This window comes from Monodon monoceros, unplaced genomic scaffold, assembly GCF_005190385.1.
Source record: "Monodon monoceros isolate NGI ecotype Baffin Bay Population unplaced genomic scaffold, NGI_Narwhal_1 Super_Scaffold_18, whole genome shotgun sequence".
Classification (NCBI taxonomy): domain Eukaryota; kingdom Metazoa; phylum Chordata; class Mammalia; order Artiodactyla; family Monodontidae; genus Monodon; species Monodon monoceros.
In genome coordinates, this window is record NW_021703774.1 from 1,438,873 (window position 1) to 1,462,190 (window position 23,318).

General features: G+C 57.9%; 1 protein-coding gene across 5 annotated transcripts; it reads left to right on the forward strand.

Moving 5' to 3' along the window:
- The first annotated feature begins 8,318 nt into the window (after positions 1-8,318).
- Positions 8,319-22,877, forward strand: TMEM9 (transmembrane protein 9). Of its 5 annotated transcripts, none has more exons than XM_029228804.1 (6): positions 8,319-8,353; positions 8,795-8,896; positions 9,914-10,005; positions 13,506-13,614; positions 15,556-15,687; positions 20,757-22,877. In XM_029228804.1, exons 2-6 carry the CDS (start codon positions 8,831-8,833, stop codon positions 20,901-20,903), a joined length of 546 nt encoding a protein of 181 aa, XP_029084637.1. In that variant the 5' UTR covers positions 8,319-8,353; positions 8,795-8,830; the 3' UTR covers positions 20,904-22,877. The 5 variants fall into 5 exon arrangements, with proteins under 5 accessions (XP_029084637.1, XP_029084635.1, XP_029084633.1 ...); XM_029228802.1 differs by lacking the exon at positions 8,319-8,353 and adding an exon at positions 8,410-8,612 and having other exon boundaries at positions 8,795-9,076; XM_029228803.1 differs by lacking the exon at positions 8,319-8,353 and adding an exon at positions 8,416-8,612.
- The last annotated feature ends 441 nt before the right edge of the window (positions 22,878-23,318 follow it).

Below are 23,318 nucleotides of genomic sequence, written 5' to 3' on the forward strand. Positions count from 1 at the left end.
TTAGCTGACTTGAATCCAGTCAGGAAAAATGCCGAGTATTAGGTGGACACAGGGAAACTCGTGAAGCTCAGACATGTGATTTGGGGGAGACTGGCCGAGAGCAACCTGCTACGACCACTGAACCCACCCTGGGCTGCCATCCTAGCCGATCGAGCCCCCCCCCCCCCGCCCCCCCCCCCAACACGAAGTGAAAAGAATTCCCTTTGGCAGAAATTACAGACATAAAACGCTGTCTGAAGACTTGCTCTCTCTTTCTGTGTCCGCCCTGAGCATTACACACCTGGCCCCGGGCAGCAGGCCTACCCCTTCCTCCATCTCTAAGGTACAAATTTAACTTTATGAAAGAGGCCTGTTGAGTATTCTGAGAATTGTTGGGAGATCTCAGCTCAACTAGGACTTTCCTGAATATCACCCTGGTAGTAATGAACATATATATATTTTCTCTCAAAAAAGTGATAAAACGTGACCCATGCTCATTAAAGAAAAAATTCTAAATAATAAAATTTACTTTTCAAGTAAAATCAGTTGTTCACTGTTCTTGCCTTACCCGCCCCGATGAAAAACAAGCAATGAACAGAAACATTTGTATGAATGTTATTTCTTTTTCTATCTTAGATCTACCTACCTACCTATCATCTATCTGTCATCTACCATCCATCCATCCAGCCCTCATTTAGATAGGAGAGCAGACATCTGTCATTTTGCCTGCTCTGCGTCCTATTGGTCCTGATAGGAGTTGATCACAGGGTCTCAGCCTCCCCAGGGAGGTTGGCACACAAACCAGGCTGGCCAATCAGAGTTATTCACCATATGCTGGCCACAGTGATTGGCTGATGGATCGACTTGTGACCCAAGCAAAGCCAGTTAGGGTCTTCCCTGAGATTTGCCACATCTGTGCTCTGATAGATCACTTTTTCTTTGGTGTCCACAAACCATGATGCTGTAGGCCTGAGGTTATTAGCAACATCTTTCCAACTGTGTGAAATGATCCAGGTCACAGAGGAAAGCATAACCAGAGATGGACAAAGGGACAGAGCCCTGAGGATACCAGTTGATCTACTGGATCCAACCATGCCTGAAGCCTGATCCACATGTAAACTTCCCAGGTATGTGAGCTAATACAGTCTTCTTGTTTTAGGTTGAACCATATGAAATTGTCATTCGTCAAATATATATAAACATTACTGCTAATATTCTTTCTATTTAATTTGCAGGAAAATGCAATATACCTAGAGGCCAAAATTTTAGGAATCCGAGGTTCTCTGAGTCCTAGAAATGACTACCAAAAAGTCTCTACATTTAAAGAACCAAAAAGTGTGCATGTAGAATTTAATTTACAGAAAAATGGATTCCAAATGGTAGAATCCGACCTGCTAATACTCAGGAAAATTATCCGGGAGTTACTGGAGCAGCATTTCCCAAAGTATATCCCTCGGTACGTGAGTCTTTCAAGATGCTTCTCAAAAAAAGAGTTTATTGTCAAAATGATGGAGAAATATTATACACAATTGTATTGTTTAAAGGGATTCACAACGTGTATTACCACACTGAAGCATCTAAAAAGTCCTGCAGTAAAATACATCTATGTAATTTGCTTTAAGCTAAGGCTTCCCAAACTAATTTATTCATAGAAATCACATTTCTCCCCAACACAGTAGCATCCCATGAATTATTCCCAGAAGCGTATTTTGAAAAACACTATCATAGAGTATTGTCAGCAAGTCCACAGAATGTTAGGAGACAGGGTTCTGTAAACTAGCAGTGCTCAAAGTGTGGCCTGAGGACCCAGTGGATTTGTAAGGCTCTTTCGGGGAGATCAGGAGATGAAACTATTTTCCTAGCAATTCTAAGATGTGATTTGGCTTTTTCACTCTCATTCCACTGCAAGCATACCGTGGCGTTTCCCAGAGGGTAGGTGACATGTGATATCACAAGGGGCTGCGTGGAGAAGCAGATGTGAGAACCCAGCTGTCTCTTATTAAACTAGACGTCAAGGAGATTTACCAAAAAATGTAGAACAATGCCACTCTTCTCATTCAATGTTTTCTTTTTTCTTTTTTAAATTGTTCTAATGTAATAGAGGCTTAAAGGAAGACAGAATATTTATTTATTTTTATTTATTTATGGCTGTGTTGTGTTGGGTCTTCATTTCTGTGCAAGGGCTTTGTCTAGTTGCGGTGAGCGGGGGCCACTCTTCATCGCGGTGCGCGGGCCTCTCACTGTCGCGGCCTCCCTTGTTGCGGAGCACAGGCTCCAGACGCGCAGGCTCAGTAGTTGTGGCTCACGGGCCTAGTTGCTCCGCGGCATGTGGGATCTTCCCAAACCAGGGCTTGAACCCGTGTCCCCTGCTCTGGCAGGTGCATTCTCAATCACTGCGCCACCAGGGAAGCCCTCATTCAATGTTTTCTTTTGGAAAATGTAGTGGGGTGTTTTTTTTTTCCATCAAAAGATGTGTATGTCTGCCATGGGTTTATTATTGTTATTTTAAAACAAGTAAATGAATGTGAAATTTCTGTTTTAATTTTAATGCTGTAAATATTGATAGACATGACGACATAAACAAAGCTCTTTGAGGGTCCTCAATAATTTTTAAGAGTGTAAAGGGGTTGTGAAAATGGGGAAAACACTTTTTTGTGTGTGTGTGTGTGTGTGTGTGTGTGTGTGTGTGTGGTACGCGGGTCTCTCTCCGCTGTGGCTTCTCCCATTGCGGAGCACAGGCTCCGGACGCGCAGGCTCAGCGGCCATGGCTCACGGGCCCAGCCGCTCCGCGGCATGTGGGATCCTCCCGGACCGGGGCACGAACCTGCGTCCCCTGCCTCGGCAGGCGGACTCTCAACCACTGCACCACCAGGGAAGCCCAGGAAAACACTCTTGTTTCCCTTACAGTATTCAGAAGTGTGCAGCAACACTTCTGACACCAGATGTGAGGGTTTTCCACAAACCAAGCAATTCTTCGATGCCTGCTGACTGTCTGACACTAACTGCAATTAGCGCAGACTCATGGGTTCAGGACTTATTCCCATAAGGCTGACCCCTCTCTCCCCACTTCAGGTCCAGTGACAAGTCCTGCTCGTCACCTGTGCTTCTGACTGATGGGTGTAGATCAGGGTTCCTGCACCCTGTCCTTGGGCTCAATGATTTGTTGGTATTGCTCCCAGAGCTCAGGGAACTGCTTTCCTTACTAGATCACCAGCTCATTACGCAGGGATACAACTCGGGAACAGCCATGGAAGAGACAGTAGGACAGTCCCTGGGGGAGGCGCCGGGGACTCCAAGCCCCTCCAGGTGCGTCATGCTCGCAGCACCTCCACATGTCAGGAACTCAGGAGCTCTCTGGACCCTGTGCTTCGGGGGTTTTTACGGAGGCTTCATCACGTAGGCACGATCGATTATTAACTCTCTGGAGGACAGACGGTGGGGCTGAAAGTTCCAAGCTTCTAATCATGGCTTGGTGTTCTTAGGGAGCAGCCCGCACCCAGGAGGCCACCAGGAGTTGGCTCATTAGAACAAAAGATGCTCCCATCACCCTGGAAATTCCACGGGTTTGGGAGCTCGATGTCAGACCCTCCGATCATTCAGGAAATTAAAGATTTTAGGAGACCTGTGTCAGGAACTGGGGCAGAGACCTATATATATATAAATTTTTTTCTTATTATTTCATAGGACACGAGACCCAAAAGTTTTAAAACTGCTATTCTAAATAAATCCCTTCAGGGGAAAATGAAGCCCCAAGGGGCTGGTGCTTGGACAGGAGTGCATCATTCAAACTGAACCCAGACCTTATGATTTCTGGTCCAGAGTCTTACTATAACCCCACCCTGTCTAACACATCACTGCGAGTGGAACACCAATGAGCCAAACCCAAGATATTTGACGTGGAGAAGAAAATGGAAACCCAAGAGAGAACTGTTACCCTACGCTCCACAGCACCCTCATGCTTGAGCATCGCAGGGGTGCGGGCTGAGCCCAGACAGGGCAACAGAGGGAGGGGGGTGCAGGGCAAGGCCACGCACATGACGAGCCTGGAGAATAACTGCGGGTAGAACGTCTGGCAGCAAGCGGGTCCACAGTTTACATTTACATATGTGTGAGCGTGTGTGTGTTATTACACACGTACATGTGTGTATGTATATATATTAGACTGGACAGAATCGATGTCCCGTATTAAACTTTAGATAGAACAACACTTTGATTCAAAGTTTTGCTCAATTATCAATAAATATAGTTATTCTTTGATCAAGCATTGCCTTAGGTAGTGTTGGGAGAGCTGCGCATCTGTGAGGAGGTGAGCTTGGAGGGCCGGGTCCAGGCCAGCGCCCAGCTGGGGGCGTGTGTTTGTCAGCAGGGTCCCCTCTGCCCCTCTCGCCCTGATGCTGGGGAATCCGGCCGTGGGCAGAGGGGAGACATCCTCAGGGAAACTCACGCCCTCGCAGGGCCTCCAGGGACCCTGACCTGCCATCTGCGAGGGGTGTGTCAGGGCTCCTCTGTGATCCAGAACACACACAGTGCCTGAATTCTACCCTTGGGCTTTGTTTTCTGTTCCGGTCGGATGACCGCTTGGGGCGGCTGTCCCCTGGGAAGGCTGAGTCGTGGCTGCTAATGGAAAAATCAGGAACTTAGTCATCTCATAGGAGCCTGAGGCCACGAGACACGGGACAGACAGGCCTTGCGGGGTTCTAGACGGAGACCAGGGCCGTGCCATGGATGCCAGGAGGGTGGGCACAATCTGGGGATGATGACAGCAGCCCAGTCTCTGTCCGGGGGTGCCCAGAACGGGTACAGAGAGTGGGGAGGAAACTAGACCCTCAGCTCTGGCTCCGATGCCTTTAAGGCCAAACTGACACAGAGTTGTTCGGGTAAAAGCAGGTACAGGAGAGGGAAACCAGGGCCTGCGTTCTGCCCCGAGCCCTAGGGCTCCAAACCTGGGGCAGGATGAAGAGTAACAGCCCCACAAGGAAGCAGCAGGATTGGCCTCCTCTGCTGGACAGAGCCTGCTCCTGAGGTTACCTGGTCTCAATCCAGTCCCAGAGCCCGAGCCGCAGCCCCGCTCATTCCCCAGCTCCCCCAGGCTCTGCTGGCACAAAGGTCTGGCCCCAGCTCATCCCTCTGCCCTCCCTTCCCATCACGTGCCCTGGGCTTGAGCCAAATGGAACCCCATGCTCCTCCGCTACGTGCCTCCTCCCAGCCCATCTCTGCTCCGCTACCCTCTCTCCACTCGGGACGCCATCCCCTCACCACCCTGCTCCTGTGTTCTGGGCCAAACCTGGCCTACCCTTCCTGGTTGGATTAGTTTTCTAAATTTGTTAATCACCATGAATTTAGTGGCTTAAAACAGCACGTACTTGGGACTTCCCTGGCGGTCCAGTGGTTAAGACTCTGCGCTTCCACTGCAGGGGGCACGGGTTTGATCCCTCATTGGGGAACTAAGATCCTGCATGCCGCGCGGCATGGCCAAAAACACCCTGGAAAACACGCTTATGACGTCCCATTTCTGTAGGTCAGAAGTCCTACCCAGGTGTCACCGAACTCAAGTCAGGGTGTCAGCAGGGCCTCCAGAGGAGAGTCTGCTTCCTGGCCTTTTCCAGCTTCTAGAGGACACCACATTCCTTGGCTCGTGGCCCCTTCCTCCACCTTCAATGTCTTTGACCCCACTGTTGTCCTCACACCTCACATCTTTCTCTGACCACAACCAGAAAAGCTTCTCCTCTTTTAAAGACTCACCTGATTAGATGGGCGCACCTCGATAATCCAGGGTCCTCTCGCCATCCCAAGGGCCTTCACCTAATCACATCTGCAAAGTCCTTTTTGCCACGTAAGGTGACATATTCACAGGATCCAGAATTAGGATATGAACATCGGGGGGGGGGCATTATTCTGCCCCACACTGGCCCAGCTCTGGTAGCCCCCGTGACCTTCAAAGCATCCTCTCCACCTTCCGGGCTGACTTGGCCCATGGGCCTCTGTAGATCTTCCTCTCCACAGCTTCCAGCACCCTGGATTGTAACAGCTTGTTGATTTGTCATTTTCCTGCAATAAATGTCAAGTACCGTGACAGCAGGGACAGGGTCTCTCTTGTCCACTGATATATCCTAGCAACTAGCACAGTGCCGGGTGCGCAGTGTTCCAAAAACATTTTAGTGCAGAAACTCTTCTATAGAATTTAACTATATTAAACTACCTTCTGGTTACATGCCTTCTCTACAAGACACATCTTGAAAGCAGGGTTCACATGTGGCTTTTCTGTTGTGTCCCCTGGGGCATCTGGACAGTATTCAGCACAAGCTTGTGGAATTGGATTGAATAAAGAGGTTCAGCCTCCTCTCAATGGCCTAGCTCTTAAATGCAGGGCCCACGGAGGATGTGTGGGAATGAGGCACACTGGGTCAGGTAGGGCTACCTGGGAAAAGTTTCTGGAAGAGAAGCACTTGGGGCAGAGGTCTGAAAGAGATGCAGGCTGAGGGGGTGATGACATCCTGCCAAGAGGGCTCGTATGAGCAAAGCCAAGTGTGGGAGACAGCTGGTGCGGGGTAACCAGAGCTGAGATGGGAGGGCCAGGGCTCGGACACCAGGTGGAGGGGTCTTGAGTTGATGCGATAGGGTGCTCGCAGGGATTACAGAGCAGTGAGCGAGGTGCTGAAAACAGGATTGGATGGAAGACAGGATGGAAGCAGGAGGACAGAGTGCAGTATGCCAGCAGGGCAATGATGGCTGTCCCTTAGGGTCGCTGGCATAGACTCGAGGTGGAGACAGGAGAGAACAGAGTCAAAGATCATTTGATGCACACATCTTTGCATTCCTGAGAAGTGCAGGATGATGGTGCACAGAGGAAGCTGGGAGGCCTCACTTCCATTTTGTGGTGAAGATGGTGAGACCAGCACTGGGTACCTTTAGTGTCGGGTGTCAGAGGACCATGCGCTGGAGGTAACCGACTCGGCCCTCTGCTTTTGTCCACAAGAAGGTCTCCACCGCCACACAGGAGGTGTATGGGGCAGAGGGAGGGTGTTTTTCCAGTGCCTGAACTGTCCATTCTGCCCCCACGGGACAGGCATCCTCTCTCTGTCCCAGCCTGCTCCCCAAAGCAGCCACTCTGACCTCCAGAATAAGCTATGGTCTCCATTGACAGAGCCCCACTGTTCCAGGTGCTTTGCACACATATAGACTCGTTATATCCTGAAAGTAGGTCACATTATCCCCATTTTATGGATGTGGACATCGAGGCTCTCGAAAGGATAAGCCAACCACCCCAATTCTCACAACTAGTACGAGAGGAACCAGGATTGGTGCCCTGGTTGGCCTAGGGCCAAAGCCCACAAGCTCTGTGTGCCACTGTGGTGCCTCCTGCTGGTCCTCCAGCTGGCGGATTTTAAATCTACCCAATTCAGCAAACAGGGACTCTGCAGGTGGAGGGGATACAGGGAGGGACACGTATCAGTAGGAGAGACCAACACAAACCCGACGATCCCCACAGGAAGTGCCCACCACAATCCACAGTACCTGCGGGGAGGAACGGGCCACGTCAAGCCCCCCCCCCTCCACGGAATCCCAAAATATCGACTGAAGGGTCTTTGCATCCAAGCAACTCCTTTCAGACAAGGAAGCAGAGGCGGGAGAGGGGAGGTGTCTTCCAGGTAACACCACTGCTTAGTGGCAGAGCGGGACCAAAGCCCAGGTGTCTTCACCAGGGTCGGTGCCCTAGACTCGGACGACTCCTCTCTCTTTCCTTTGCAGCTGGACCGAGCTCACCCCTGCCCCTCAGCGGCCCGGACCTCCCCCGCCCCCCGCACATCCCGCCCCCATCTGCCGGGTCCAGAACCAGCACCAGGGGACCAGGCTGGGAGCTGCGGGGCGCACCCTTCACGGGCCCAGCCCGCCCCTCGCCGCCCCGGTTCCTCCTCCTGCCGGGGAGGGGGAGGAGAGGTGGGGCCGCCCTCTGCAGCAAAGATGCGACTCAGATAACATCTCTAAGTTGTGGATGAGGACAGAGCCCTTGGATCTGCTTTTATCGTTATTGTTGTTACTAGCTTATTGTTTATCAAGTGCTTTCTCTATAAAACGGCAAGACTGAACAGCTTAGGCCCGCTCCGAAACCCTGGGTTTTGAATACAGGGAGGAGGGAGCTCGGCGGTGGAATTCTGCGGCCGCAAGGAGGCCACACCTTCCCAGCTTCTCGTTCGCTTGCAGACGCTCCCTTTTCCTGTCTGGTAGGGTTGAGAAATGCCTCCCTCTCCCTTGCGCGGAGCCTCGGCGCCCATGCGGAGGCGGTCCTTGTTGCCTTGGCGACATCCCCAGCAGCCAATAGAAGCTGGAGGGGCGGGACCGGCCGAGTCCCGTGCTGCCGAGGCGGGGTTCGCAGGTTAGCAGGCGTGCGTTCGGGGAGGGCTGCTGGGGTCGTGGGGGTCGCGGGGGTCGCGAGGGCCCTGGGGTACGGGGCCTGCGGCCTGGCTGTGGGGTTGGGGCTCCCAGACTCCGCGCCCCAGGTTCTCCTCGGCCCGAGCGGGAGGAGTTGCGGGCGGTGATGAGGGAGGGCGGAGGAACGCGAGATGGGAGTCGCTGGCCGGCCTTGTCCGGCGGACCCGAGGCCCGTGGCCCCGCCCAGAAGGCCCCCGCGCCAGGTGGGCTGTGGAAGTCGAGGCCTGGGGGAGAGGGAAGCGCCTTCGCGGACCAGGCTTGGAAGGCCCAGGACCCCGGGCCCAGCTCCCACCCACTTCCCGTGCCCGAGCAGGGCGGTTCGCTCCGGGGCCGAGGGTGCTGCGTGGCCGCCCGCCCCTTCTCCGCCTCAGTATTTCTCTTCCAGGTGGGCGGTCTTGCCGGCCCCGAAAGTCTGAGAAGCATGAAGCTCCTGTGTTTGGTGGCCGTGGTCGGAAGTCTGCTGGTGCTCCCAGCCCAAGCCAACAAGGTGCAGCTCCTCTGCGCGACCACCCTGCCTGCGCCCCGGCATCCCGGGGGGGCTACTGCTCCAGCCCGGCTCCTCACTCCCCTTCGGGCCGTGCCGGTGCATGTTCTCTCGGCCCTAGGCTGCAGGCCTCCAGGAGAAGGGGCGTCTGCGGGGCACGCGTCTCGATCTGGCACGCCGGAGGTAGAATTCCGGTCAGGGTTCTGTGTTTGGGGAAGTTGTCTAAGTTCTCAGTACCTTCTTGCTTTGCTCTTGGGTGCCTACTGTCCTAGTCGGAGCTTCCAGTAGCCCAGGGAGTGGGCGTAATGTGAGGAGTGTGAAGTCTGCACAGATGCAGGTTTCTGGGTGGAGGGGACCCACCCCCGAGCTGGGACTCGAGGTAACTTCCATTCCTTAGGGGTAATGGCCCGGAGCTGGGTTTGGGTAGGTCTCTGGAATTCGAGATTATGAAGGTCACTGAGGCTTTGAATCGGACTGAGTCTCAGGGTTTGTTTCCACTTCCTCCTGGGAATGCTAATTCGAATGCAAATTTTGTGTTGTTGTCTCTGACCCATTCCTTGGAGGTTGCTTGATTGTTTCCATGGAAGCGTCCACTTTTTCTGGTTCACCCCAGCCTTCTCCTTCCCTGATCCTAACCTAGGAAGTTGGAGGTGGGGTTGGGGGAAGAGGCCAGCCGCCAAGACTGCTGGACCCGGGTACACACACAGGTGTGAGGCCCAGAGCAGAGGACCTGCCACCTTGCTTGCTCCTCCCCCAAGCCCCCTACTTGGGAGTGGCAGCCCTGGGTGTGGCAGCCCTGGGTAGCCTTCCGTGAATATCATTCGCGCCCCCAGACAGTTTCTCGAGGACCCTGTGATGTAGCATCCTTCCTGCAGAAGTCGTTCCTGCTGAACTTGGGCATGGGGGCAGGTCAGGAGCATTCATATGGTCACCTTATGGAACAGGGAACTGAAAGTGGAGAGTCTTGCTAGAACTTGAACCCAGGGGCCCTGCCCACCTGATATGTGCTTTCTCTCGCAGAGTTCTGAAGATATCCGGTGCAAATGCATCTGTCCACCATATAGAAACATCAGTGGACACATTTACAACCAGAATGTGTCACAGAAGGACTGGTAAGGCATTGCCCAGGCTGGCCCTTGCGGTTGTGGGTGTTGAGTGGGGTTCATGGACCCCTGGAGGATAAGCTTGCTCTCCCATTTCTATGGAGAACCTTACAGAGGAATGTTTTGTCCCTGGTCACACAACCGATTAGAAATAGGGTCCACATGTCTTTAATTCCAGCTGAGGGGTTCCTGGTCAGAGGAGTGGATTTTGATTTGCTTTGATGTGGGTGTTTGTTCATATCTGCAAAATGGTAACAGAGAAGCCGGGAGAGGTAAACATTAGAGCCACATACCGGGGGATCTTTCGCCTACTTGCGTGCGCTTGGCGAAGCTCTGTTACACGCGTCATTTGATGCCAGTGTCTAACCACCTTGTAAGGCAGTGGGATGGGTTGTGTTCCCATTTTATAGCTGCCAAGATTGAGGCCCAAAGAGAATTTACATTATACTCCTGGAGTCTTGAATTCATTTCTGGATGCCTCACTTTAAAAAAGAGAGAAGTCATCAAAAAATCATTCAGAGAAAGGACACCAGCTTGTTGAAGGCAAGTTTCAACATGCTCTCCTGGAAAGAACGGTTTAAGGAATTATAGTCTGAGAAGGAGAGGACTTGGGGACACACGCAGCTGAGAGGGCAGGAGAGGGGCTGGCGTGCTCTGAGGCGCACCGTGTGGTTTGGGTGTAGGACTGGGGCCAGCGAGGAGAGCTCTAGGGAACCAGATTGAGGTGAGTTGAGGGGGCGTTTCCTGTGCAGGCCGTTTGAGGAGCAGGGGCGCCTCATCCCGGAGGGCTCTGAGCGCAGGTGCGGTGATACCTGCATCTGGTCCCCGTGGAGCGGTTACGCCACACGGGGGAGCCCAGGTCAGCGTTGCCTCTACTTGGTCAGGTGTCAGGATCACCAGGTGGGCTTTGAGAAAATACAGAGTCCCAGCACCCCATCCGCCATGATTTTTGGTTCTTTTTTGTTGTTGTTTTTCCCAGCTTTATTGAGATGAATCAGACATGTGGCATTGTATAAGGTTACGTGATTTGATACACGTATCTATTGTGGAACAAGGTTAGACAACACCTCCATCGCCTCACAGGGTAACCATGCAGGTGTGGGTGTGGTAGAACATTTAAGATCTACTCTCTTAGCAACTTCAAGCGTACATAATTGTTAACGTATTGTTAACGATAGTCACCATGCTGTACGTTACATACTACCCCCACCCCCACCCCCCGCCCAAGATTTTGATTCAGTGAATATGGGGGTTGGGGCATGGCAGAAACGTGATTGTGAAGCAGTTGGTCCAGAGCAGCATTTGGGGGTTTTGAACCTGTCCAGCTCTGAGTGTGTGATTTTTCTGAGAACCCGTCTGGTTAGATGCAGACTCTGGATCGACCCTGCCTGCCTTTCAATCTAGCTTTGCTCCTTGTTCATTGTGAAACAAGTTACTTAATCCCCAGTGTATTCAGTTTCTTCATCTGTAAAGCGGTGGCAGTGTTTTGAGTATTAAATAAGAGTGTGTGTGTGTGGGGGGGGGGGGCTCGCGCACATTAGTAACGTATATTGTTATGCCCTCCTAGAGGCCACGAAGAGGCCGACATACGCCACAGCCCAAGAGGGAAGCCCAGGTTTCCTTCTGTCTTTGCCTGTCCTGATGGAGTTACAAAGCCCCAGGACCTGGAGTCCTGGGGAAGCCCCTGTGACCTCTCTGTATCTTGTGGTTACAGCTCAAATAGCGTCAGGAATAAACCGGCTAGATTGTCTCAGCCCGACACCAGCTACATCCCTCAGGCACCACCACGTTGTACCAGCACTGTCTCTGCACTGGGGCCAGAGTAAGGCCCCAAGCCAAGCGTGGATGCCACGGAGGATGGAGTCCTACCTGGACCTCTCAGGCTGTGGTTTATCTCCTTCCCCTGGGAAGTCAGCATTAGGGGGCTGCCTGAGGAACAGTTCCACGAAGGCTGGTGGGTGGAACCTGAGGCTGGGATGTAAGACCCCAGGGTTCTGGGACCCAGTGACCCTGGCCTGTCAGGGAGGGGAGGTATCGCAGGCTGCCTGGAGCCCCGCAGGGGAGCGGTGGGGCCTGACCCTGTGATCCTAGACCTCAGGCCAGGGCCAGAGGAGACCAGGTGTGTCCTCAGGCCGCTTCCGCATGGTCCCTCCACTGCGAGGAGGACACCTGGGCCCTCCCCTGGTGGAGGGGTGTGAAGCCAGGGTGTCTGAGCGGCACAGGCCACGTTCCCGTGTTGCAGGCGCTCTGCCGTCTCATGCTGGGGGTCCTCGTGCCTGTGAGGGGCAGAAACCCCGACACCTTCTCCCTGATGGTGGAGCTCCCGAGGAGTGCACGAGAGAGACGGTCCCAGAGCTGGCTAGTGCAGTGTCTCTCACACTTCTAAAAATACAGGCTTCAAACAAATCTGTTTTGGAAACACATTGTGTAGAAGTCAGGACTGCCCCCGCTGAGCAGAGCGTCTGTGGCCCCTCCCTCCCACCCTCCGTACAGAGGGCCCTGGGGTGCCCCAGGGAGCACATTTTGAAGGACACTGATAAACACACACATGTCCTCACGTGTCCATGACGACACCGAGGCCCAGAGAAGTTACACACATCACCTGCAGAAGGCGGAGACTTAACCAGCTTGCCCTCCGGTAACCCTCTCCCCTACGGCGCTATCACTGATCCCCAAAAAGGGACACGTCACGGTTTCACTGATTCTCTGGGGAGAGAACACATCCCTGTGGGGAACCCACACGTCTCACTGGTGCACCAGAGTGACCTTCCACACCCAGGGAGAAATCTGGGCCTCAGAGGCTGGTAGAGGCCCCCAGAGAGGGGAGGTCCCAGGAGTGCTGACCCAGTGCTGGGTGTGAACCTGGCCCTGTCCGGTGGCCCCTCCCAGGGCAGGGGCTGAGTTACAGCAGGGAGCCACGTGCCCAGCGCTGGAAGTGGGGTCATCAGAGGTTCAGGTAAAATCACACCCTCCACATATGGACTTTTAGGGGCAACAGAAGCTTGTGGAGGACATGCCAGCCCACACTGTTGGCGCCTCTGCCAGAAACCCCGCCTGAGCCTGAGGGCCCCTGGGACAGCCTGGGCCAGAGCTGGAAGGGCCTGGAGGGTCATCCGGCGCCACCCCTGCAGCTCCCAGAGGAGGCTCGGGCCCAGGGCACCAGGCTCCTGGTGGCAGGGCCCGGCTGAGACACAGCAGTGGGAGGGGATAGGGAAGTGGGGTTCAGAGATGTTGAAGACGGCAGAGTCACTGGCTTGTGGTGGATCCGTGGGTCAGAGGAGGCCTGGCGGAGGCGCTGCCTGCCACGGGGACAGACCCTGGACCCGAGGGACTGGGGTGGGGTGGGGGTGGAGTCTGTGTCGCTGGGACACTCACCCGGTGAGTCGCGGAGGGCCAGGGCCTCGAGAGGCTGTGGGTTGGGAAAGGGGTTCCGCCAGCCTGACCCTTCAGAGACCCTCCCCTTCCTGGGGAGCCCCCCGGCTGCCCCCACAGCCCTCTGTCTGTTGCAGCAACTGCCTGCACGTGGTGGAGCCCATGCCGGTGCCCGGCCATGACGTGGAGGCCTACTGCCTGCTGTGCGAGTGCAAGTACGAGGAGCGCAGCACCACCACCATCAAGGTGCCCGGCGGCCGCCCCGCCCCGCCCCCTCTCCCTGGGGGGCTCGCGTGGCCCCGCCCCGCCCTCCGTCCTGTCCTGTTTCCTTCTGCAGCGTTGCTCGGGGCTGGGGGGCTGGCCTCGAGGCCGGCCTGGTCGCAACCCAGGGACCCCCTTCCCACCCCCCTTGGGGCCGCTCTCCCCTCTGACGCCATCACACTCGCGGGGGGGACCTGGGAGGGGGGCTGAGACCCCTTCCCCCACGCTTCCCATCTTCCTCTCCCTTCTCGCCTTCCGTTTGTTCAGTAGACATTTCCGGGGCTCCTGCTGTGTCCCGAGCACCGTAAGGGATGCTGGAGCGGAGGTAGCCCGCCCTCCAGAGCCTGCAGTCTGGTTAAGCTTCCAGAGCTGCGGGCCTGGCAGGATGGGCATCAGACGCCCCCCTTGCTTCCCCTGAACCCCATTCTCATGGGCATCAGTGAATTCAGGGGAGGTGGTGGAGTGGCCACCAACACACAGTGAGGACATGGAGAGGCCTGGTCCCTGGTCCCCTCCAGGCAGACGATCCCCCAGCACCACCACACCCCAACCAGGGCGAGCCTGGCCATGCTTGCCGATTTCCACCGTAAGCCTCTCCTGGTCCAGCTCTTAAGCTTATTTCTGCGTGTCTGGTGAAGGGTCTGGAAATAGCATCAGGAAAGAACCCGCAGGAGTTTGGCAACAGCCCTGAGCCTGCCCTCGGGCTTCCCTTTTGAGGTTCTTTTGGAGGGGAAGTGGTCCTCACCGCTGCCCTCCCTGCCTGGCCCATGGTGCCCATCCTGTCCCCTCTGAGGTGGAGGCGGTTGCCTGTCCACCCTCCCTATCATCACCCCTTCCCCTCTGAGCTTATCCACTGGCCCCATGCTTGGGGGACCAGGTCCCCAAGACCTTAGATTGGAAGGGACTTCCTGACGTGGGGACCTCATCAGATACATTCTTATCCCCCAGTTTCCCTCTAGTCTTTGCTAAGAGACCAGAGAGAACCCCCTCCAGCTTCAGCCTGTTAGAGAGTCAGCCCTATCCCCCCTCCTTCCTGGGGTACAGGCAAGAGTTCTGATCCTTTACCCTGGCTGAAGATGCCCAGTCAGGGAGGCATATGGTCCAGCTGGACTTGGCTGTGGACTAAGCTCGGCTCCTGTCACAGCGTAGACACGGGGCTAGGGTCGCCAGCGACAGATGGCAGTTGGGGAGCAGAAGAGGCTTAGGAGTTGCGGTCACAGCAAATCTGGGTTCCAGGCACATCCACCACTTGGTATTCTTGGGACTGAGGGTGATGGCGTGGCCTGGGGGGCTCTGCATCAGGTGAGTGTCAGCCCCTGGGGGACATTTGGAGATGGACTGTGGCCCCAGTAACTGTGGTGTGTTACTGACCATGGAGGGCAGTGTCCTGGGGAGTCCTGCCTAAGGTGCCCGGAGTACCCACACTGGGAAACATCTCATTAGCTTCCTTGACTCTGTTTTTCCTGTAAAACAAAAGTGACTGCAGCTTGGGAGGCTCTCCAGGCCTGTAATTCTGCCCCAGCCTCACCTCCTGCTGTGACTGACTGGGGCCGCCGGCCTGTCCCCTCTGCCCCCTGACGGTGATTCGCCCCCTTGGGACTGAAGCTCCCACCCCGTCGGGCTCGGTTCTCCCCGCTCTGACGGGCGCTCCCCCTGCCCCCGTCTGGCCGGGCAGATCCCCCCTCGCTCTCCACTCCTGGGGGCGCCTCATCTGTCATCTTTGTGCTGCCAGAGAACTGGTGGCTCGTGGGGTCCCGACCTCCGAGGGCACAGTCAGCAAAGGTGGGGTGGGTCGTTCTCCGCGCCCGCGGTCTCCTGGCCTGTCTGCAGGCAGCACTTGGGGCCACGCTGCCCGGTGAAGACAGACTGCAAGGGAGGGGAGCGGCATCCCGCAGGGCGAGCTGGGTCCCTTCCGCTCGCTCGCAGGTCATCATCGTCATCTACCTGTCGGTGGTGGGCGCCCTCCTGCTCTACATGGCCTTCCTGATGCTGGTGGACCCTCTGATTCGAAAGCCGGACGCCTACACTGAGCGGCTGCACAACGAGGAGGAGAACGAGGTAGCGGCCCCCGCCCACACTCGGCGTCCCTGGGGCCTCGGCGGGCGGTCTTCCCCTCCCCCAGCGCTCCAGTGGCTCCTCTCCCGTTCGTTGTCCTACGCGTCACCCGGACCGCAGTGTCTCCTCAGCGGGGGCAGCCTTGAGTTTTCCCTGATCTGGCATCAGGCGGCTTCAGTGCACGGGTCGGGGAGCCTCCTTGTCGCCCTGCATTCCTAGCAGAGGGCCAGTGAGCCCCCCAGGCAGCCGCATGTGGGTGCTCAGACCTTGGTGTCAGGCTGACGGTGGACTTGGAGAGTGTACCCAGGGAGTCAGGGGAGCCCGGGGTGGGACACAGGAGGCGCAGGCAGCTCTGTGGGAGTGAGAGGTGATGTGTGCCGTGCAGAGCTGTGACGGTGCCAGGGGCTCCTGGCCTGTGCCCCTCGAGCTCGCCCCCTCGGGCGTGTGCCCGAGACAGCAGTGAGGGAGGAGGGGTGCCCCAGAGGGTGGCATCTGCGGGCAGGTGGGGCTCAGGACGCTGCCTGCCCTGGGGACCAGCTGCACGCAGGTGCGGAGAGCTCGGCCTCACCCTGGTTTACGTAAAGCCGGGGTGGAAGGACCGCAGCCGGGAGGTTAACACGTGTGAGAGGGACTCTTCCTGCAGAGACACAGGTGAGCCAGGTGAAGGGGTGAGTGGTCACTAGAGCACCAGGCTTGGGCTGCAGCGCCGGGCGGCTGTCGCCCTTGAGAGCATCTCACGCAGCGGGTGGAGCTGGGGAGGGCAGGTTCCCGCCAAGAAGAGGGGCTGGGACTAAGACCTCAGCGTGAAGCTGCCCGGCCGGCCGCATGGGGCAGGCGTGCACACCGCCAGGGAGGGAGGGGGGCCTGGCCCGTCCCTGGACCCCATGGCCCCTCGGGGGTGGGTGCCCCCAGCCTCTGGCTGACACGCGCCCGGCCGGTGGCGCTGGGGCTGGGAGGCGGGCGTGGGGGAGCCGGCAGTTGGGTGGTCTCTCTGCCCAGGAGGAAATCTCGCGCGCCTACCTGGTTATTAACGCGCGGTAACAGCGGCTCTGCTGGGGGCAGAGCGGCGCGGGTGAGTACCCCGTGATTAGGGGATGCGTGCGGTAATTGCAGTCCTGGCTGGGGAGCGCCTGAGAGATGGGCCATGATTACACGGCTCCGCGGCCTCCCCGGAATGCGTGCCACCTGGCTGTGGAGCCCGAAGGGAGGGCAAGCCGCACGGCTCTTTATGGGCCCCGCCCTGGGCACCCCGGCTCGCCCCGTCCCTGTTTCTTTTCGTCCTGACGTACTCAGGTCCTGCAGGTGCCTGTGTAGACAGACGCACAGACCTCGGGCCCGCCCTCGGGCAGAGCCCCCCCGGTCAGGGATGCGGGATAGAAGGCTGTCAGGGGAGGGGCGGGGGAAGCTGGGGCTGACTTTTCCTCGGTGTTAGTGTGGGAAGGCTTCCTGGCAGCGGGGCTCTTCCGTGGTGGGGCGGGGCCGCTTAAGTGCTGGGGCCGCTGGAGCTGAGTGGAGCGGAGACCGCGGTGGCGCCCGGGCCTGGGGCCGGCAAGAGGAGGAGGCCCTGCCTGGCTGAGCTGAATCTCTGGAAATGCTCTGAAGAGCATTTCCCTTCAGAGGGATGGGGTCCCCCCGGGGCGGGGGACTTAGCTTTCACCCCAAGCGGAAGAAAGTCAGGCTCTAGGCCTGTGCAACTCAGTGACCTTGAGAAGGCTCCCCTCCACGCCCCAGGAGTCGGGGGGTCGATCGCATCCCAGAATGGGGGCCCTTTGGCTTCGTCCCCCCATTCCTGTAGCCGGGAGCTCCTGCCCTGGGGCTCGAGGACAGAGAGGAAGGGGGCCTGGCCCACCGCGCTGAGGAGATGAAAGCCCCGCTCCCTCTGAAGGTGCCAGCCGGCCCGGTGGGCCCCCGGTGCGGGGCGCCGCCTTTCCTGATTGCAGCAGCATCAGGACTAATCCCCCGGCTCAGACGCCCTTTGAAAGGAGGAAGCCAGCCTTTTTGCTGGGGCAGAAACGGCAAACAGAGCTGTGCTAGATGTGTAGGTTTGGCCCCTTTTGAAGAGAGAGAAGGAAGGGTTCCTACAAGGCTGTGGGTGTCTGTGGGCCTGAGCTCTGCAGGGTCCCCCGAGACCACAGCCCACTGGGCGGGAGTGGGGGAGAGAGGGGTGTGCAGGAGTGATGGCAGCCGGGAACCCTCCCTTCCCAGGGTGGTGAGGAGCCCAAGAGGGACAGGGCCCTCGTCCCCCTGAGCCCAGAGCAGGAAGGGGGACGAGGAAGGGCAGGGCTGGCGGGCGTCTCTAGAACGGCTGTCAGGACCTCGTGGCCCAGCCGTTAGCAGCGTGGCATCGGGATTGTGATCCTGGGCCGGAGTCCCAGCTCTGCACTCGCTGTCCTGGTGTTTAACCCTTTGGTTAGTTTTCCAAGTCTGAGCTCCTGTCTCAGCGTGGTTGCTGTGGTGCCGTGTGTGCGGCTTTACAAGTGTTTGTGCAGCCCTGAGAGCAAAACCTTTCACTGGGGCCCTGACCTGAAGGGCCGCCCTCACTGCAGGCAGGAAGGCTGAGGGATGGCAGGGCCAGAGGCCGGGGGCAGGGAGGCCAGGCCAGGCATGCACGGTTCAGCCAGCCCAGAGGGCTTGAATGTGGGGCTCGGGAGACACGGGTCCAAATCCTGTGTGACCTTGGGCAGCAGAGCCACAGATGAGAGTCACGTAGCCCATGAGCCAGTCTCGTGAGCCTGGGAATAATCCAGGTGCAGCACCAGGAGAGCGCCCGGCGCCCAGGGACGCTCATCCTCAGGCCTGTCCAGCCCCGGTAGCAGGCGCCTCCCTCCTGGTCGGCAGGGCTCCCCCTCCTGCCCTCACTGCCCAGAGGCCCAGCTTGGGGGTTAAGAGGGTTGGAAGTGGTAGCATCTCTCCTGTGGCAGAGCGGGTGAGGACCAGGCCCCGCTCTGAGCGTTTCTAGGACAGACGTGGCGTCTCTAATACCCATTAATCAGACTATTAGCGGTGGAAGTGCAGAGCCTCTCAGCCGCAGCTTTTCCGGCTTAGGACCTGTTTGTCAAGACTTTACATGAAGGAAAAACAAGTGGTCCTGTGGAAGTGTGGTGAATTTCAGCTGTTCCTTAACGCGCTGCTCTTGGCTTCCTCTGCTTTCCCTCCAGACACTCTCCCGACGGGACAGGAGAGCAGCCGGAGCCAGGAAGGGCGCTTTTCCGCCCCGCCAGGCCTGCCCCCAGGCTCCCAGGAGGACGAGAGTGTGGGCAGGCCGGTGGGGAGAGAAGCCCCTGTAGCCCCGGAGCCGGGATAGCTCGGTCCTGGGGGGCCAACAGCCTCCCACGGGGGTCTCCAGTGCCCCCTCACCTAGACGGCCACGCAGGGGCTGGTCCTGAACCGGGAAGGGACGATCTGAAAAGTAGCGACACCGGTGACCTTTCAAGGGCAGGTCCCCCCTCCTGCCTGGGGGCTCCGGGAGTGGGTCTCACACTGACAGTTGCTGTGAATTGAGCGCCTGTGATCTGCCAGGCACCGCTGAACGCTGTGCGCCCACCGTCCCCGAGAAGACGCTCCTGCAGGCTCCATCCGTGGGTGGGAAGCAGGTTCAGAGGACAGGGTGTCAGTCAGCCAGGGCCGTGCTCCAGGTCAGAGCCCAGGTGCAGAGCCGGGTGTGATTCCACAGTCATCTTCTCACTGTGAACTGCTGGGGAGGAGGGAAACTGAGCACCCCGCGGGCTCCAGCTTGACAGCAGTGGGCTGAGGACGTTACACGTGTTACTGTATGTAACCTTGCCGTACCCCGCTCCTGGTCATAAACCGTGTGTCAGGGTGGGGGGCGCCACCCACGAGGTCCTGAGTCATGATCAGCACTGAAAACTGAGATGGAGCAGGGTAGAGGGCGTCAGGGGGCGTCACGCTGGGTGTTGTGTGTGTGTGTTTAGAAAAGCCTAAGAAGACCGGGTTTACTGAGTTGAAGCTTGGGGAAATCAAGTGGCTTGTCAGGGACACACAGCCGCTAAGTGGCTGAGGCCGGGAGAAGGTGGCAGCTGTAGAACCCAGGGTCCTGGCTTCGACTCTGATGCTCCGGCACCTGCCCCTGAGGTGCTGCCATGGTCCTCGTCCAGCCTGGCAAAGCAGGCTTCCTCGGGCTCCCGGGCTGAGGGCTCCCTGGGGGCAGCGTCCGTCTCTAACTCACCCTGGGCAGAGCTCTGGGCGGCAGTGACGACCTGCCAGCCTCACCGCCCGCCACCCCCATCCCCCGCCCCTACCTCCCCAGCCTGGCAGCTGCATGGCGACAGAAGCTGTGCCAGCTCGGGGCATTAGAAGCAGAGTTGCAGTTGCTGGGCGGCCCTGGGCTTAGAGAGGTGTGCTAATCCCTTAAGAGGTGTGTGGCAGGAGATGAGAGGCAAGGGAGAGCTGGGGAGGAAATCCCCTGGGCTGTGGGCCTGGCCCTTGGCTCCAGTTCCCCCCAGAGATCAGGTTCGGGTCCTGCAGGAAATGCATGGGCTCTGGAGCTTCAGAGGCAGAGAAGTGGTAATTAGGGGGAGATGCTGCCTTTGACGACAGCGGCAGTTCTGAGGGCGGGGGGGCGGGGGCGGGATGGGGCAGAGTGGGGAGGGCGGCCGGAGCGGCTCTGGCTCTGGAATGGGCACGAAGGGCGAACTCCCAGCTCCACCCTGCAGACACTGTCCTTCGGGGAGTGAGCTGGGGTCCCAGGCCCAGCAGAGCAGGTCCTGGGGGTCTCCCCGCTGTCCTGGCCGTGGCCGGCAGGGCCGAGGGGTTCTGCAGTCCGCTACCAGCCGTGGGGGCACGTGGTGCCTCTCCTCGAACGACAGGGTCATCGCGTCCTCTCTGCTGACCCTCTGCGCTCCTCTCGAGGGTCAGGAGTGAGTCTGGGGCGCGGCCGGGCCTGACCAGAGCCCCCGCTTCCCAGCCCCCGCCCATCCCGCAGCCGCGGGCGCCCTGTGCTGGATGGGCCCTCGGGGAGGCCTTTGGGGTCGCTCTCCTGGCACTGTTTTCCATGTCAGACGTTTGAGACCCCCCGGCTCGCGGTGCCAAGCCTCTTCTTCTTCCCGCAACAGGACGCGCGCTCTGTGGCGGCCGCCACCTTCTCCGGGCCCCGGGCGAACACAGTCCTGGAGCGCGTGGAGGGAGCGCAGCAGCGGTGGAAGCTGCAGGTGCAGGAACAGCGGAAGACGGTCTTCGATCGGCACAAGATGCTCAGCTAGGCAGCAGTGCCGCCGGGCCACGGTCAGGGCAGGGCCGGAGGCCGCACGGAGCTGGCCACTCTCCCCACTCAGTGCTGCCCTCCGGGTCTCCCCCTTAAAGCCCGGGGCGTTTTTCCTTCTCCCTCTGTTCTGACATGTGCTCAGCTGCATGATCTAGGAAGAGCGCTGGGCCCATGGTCTCGGTTTGCCTGCGCAGGTGGTCTTCGGGGGGGAGGGCTGGGGGCCTCGGGACTGGAGCGACCCTGTCACCTTGCTCCCTCCTCGCCACCCTTCCGGCTCCAGACCTTGGGAGCTCGGTCATCAGGAGCTGAGTGTGGGACAGGAAGGCACGGCCGGCTTCCTCCCGGCCCGACTCCTCGGCCCTGGCCCGGCCTCACTCCAGCCCTCGGGACGGCTCTGCTGGGAAGGCTGATGCCACAGCGCGGCCGTTGTCCTCAGGGCACACCTGGACGCTGTTCCGGCTTCTCTCCCTCTTCCTCTTCTCCCATCAATGCAGACAGAACCAAGGACCCTGCTCGCTCTGCCTCCTGGCCCCCGCTCCCATTTCGGAAGCCAGGCAGTGCCCCCCCCCCCCCGCACCTCCTGCCCCAGTCTGCAATTGCTGAGCCATTGGTGGGACCACAGGACCCCGAGGCCGAGCGGTGGCTCTGAGCACCTGGGCTCCTATCCTCAGATTGACACTTGGCCCTGAATTTCATTGTACCAGTGCATGGAGAGGAATGTCATCCTTCTGTTACTTGTAAATCAAGGAAGCCTCCTGAAATTGTCTTGTCTCACTTTGTGGATCTCAAGAGACTTCAAGGACTACGAGTGTTTCACAAGTGGACCCAGAGAGGGGACAGGAGCATTGTCCTTGAGGGGTCCAGGCAGAGAGGCAGGGCCCGCATAGTCCAGGTGGCTGTGGTGGATGGAGCCCACAGGGGGCCTGGGCGGGGTCGCTGCTCCTTTCAGGCTCCATTCCCTGCAGGGGGCAGTGGGTGAACTGGCCCTTAGGAACTACCCTGAGTTTATTTGTGTTTCACCTTTGTGGGAGAGCCCCCTGAAACTCTGAACAGTGTCTGATGGCAGTATCTTACAGATACAGTACGTGGTGCTCACTGAAAAGCCCGTATGTTTCCCCAAATGAAAACCAGCAGGTACTCAGGGGTGGGGGCAGCCAGGGAAAGGGTGCTGCCAGGAGAAGCTTCCAGGGGCCGCCAGGGCTGAGTCACATCCATCCGTCCGTCCCGGAAGTGTGGCAGGGGTGCGTCCGGGACCCAGGCAGAAACAGGCTTGGCGGCCCAGCTGGATCTGATTGAATTTCTTCCCGCGGGGTTTGTCCAAGTCAACGTGTCGAGAAGGCTCCGTGTGGAGCCCTGAGCCAGGGTCTTGGTGGGGTGGGCATTTCAGTTTGCAAAGATGTGCCCAAGTTCAGAGCCATGTACAGGTACTGAAGGGTACGGGCGGGGTGATGTATAGACGGGGCTCCGGAGGAGCAGAGACTTGGGGTTGGCATTGGAAGTGAGCGAGGGACACAGTGGAGGGGTGGGGTTGACGGGTCCTGGGCCAGCGTGAGGCTTGCGGTGGGTTAGCGGGAGGTACGTGGGCCGCAGGTGGCCGCGCAGAGGACACAGTGCCGGCTGCGCCTCCGCCCTAGTTTGCCCAGCGTATACTTGGTGCCGGCCAGGCCACCCGCTGCTTCAGAGGCCTCGGTGGGCCGCGAGTTCTTCCACGATGGGGATGCTTTCCAACAGTGGGTAGATGGGTGTGTCAGCTTATCAATCACCAATCCAGAACTTGGTGTCTCCAATTGCCAGGTACTCCTCTAAACCACACTGCCCAGGGGAGACCTCGAGTACTGTTGTTTCTCTGCGTCTTGGTTGAGTCCTGCAGGTGATCTGACCTGTCGGGTAGTCTTCAGGATTTGGTCTGTAGCAGGCAGCTGTTGTTATCTGTAAATAAACTCAGTATGTGAAAATAAATTAATGTAAAAGGTTAGGAATGATTCTTCAGTGTCTTAAGGACTCAGCCAGTAACCCAGCCTCTCAATGTGCTTTGACTTCGCACACACACTGGTTTCGGACAACTACTCCCAGGTGTGCCTCGGTGCCTTCCTATGAGTGACCTTGGAGCAGGGTCCCTGCAGCCAGCTCAGCAGAGGCCAGAAGGAGCTGTTCCCCGCCTCATCTGAGAAATAAGTTCTTGTGTTCAGAAGTCCTGTTTGTCTCCCATCAAACAGCCATACTGTTCTGCAAGGGCTTGTTCCCACCTGGGAAGAACTTGTTGGGTTTGGCCCTGGGGACCGAGCCTTGGAATTGGTCAAGCGACACGTGCAGGGAACGGGGAGCGAGGGGCCGTCCCACTCCTGGGCTCCCCCCTCCACCCCTAACCCGGACCAGCTCCTTCATTCTCCGGCTTCCTTGCGTCATTCTTAAC

Excerpts from the sequence above, each read along its gene's own strand:
- TMEM9 (XM_029228800.1), top strand. The coding sequence starts at position 8,516 with ATGAGGGAGGGCGGAGGAACGCGAGATGGGAGTCGCTGGCCGGCCTTG. Across the intron at positions 9,077-9,913 it reads CTCGATCTGGCACGCCGGAG|AGTTCTGAAGATATCCGGTG; the intron begins GTAGAATTCCGG and ends TTTCTCTCGCAG. Across the intron at positions 13,615-15,555 it reads GCAGCACCACCACCATCAAG|GTCATCATCGTCATCTACCT; the intron begins GTGCCCGGCGGC and ends GCTCGCTCGCAG.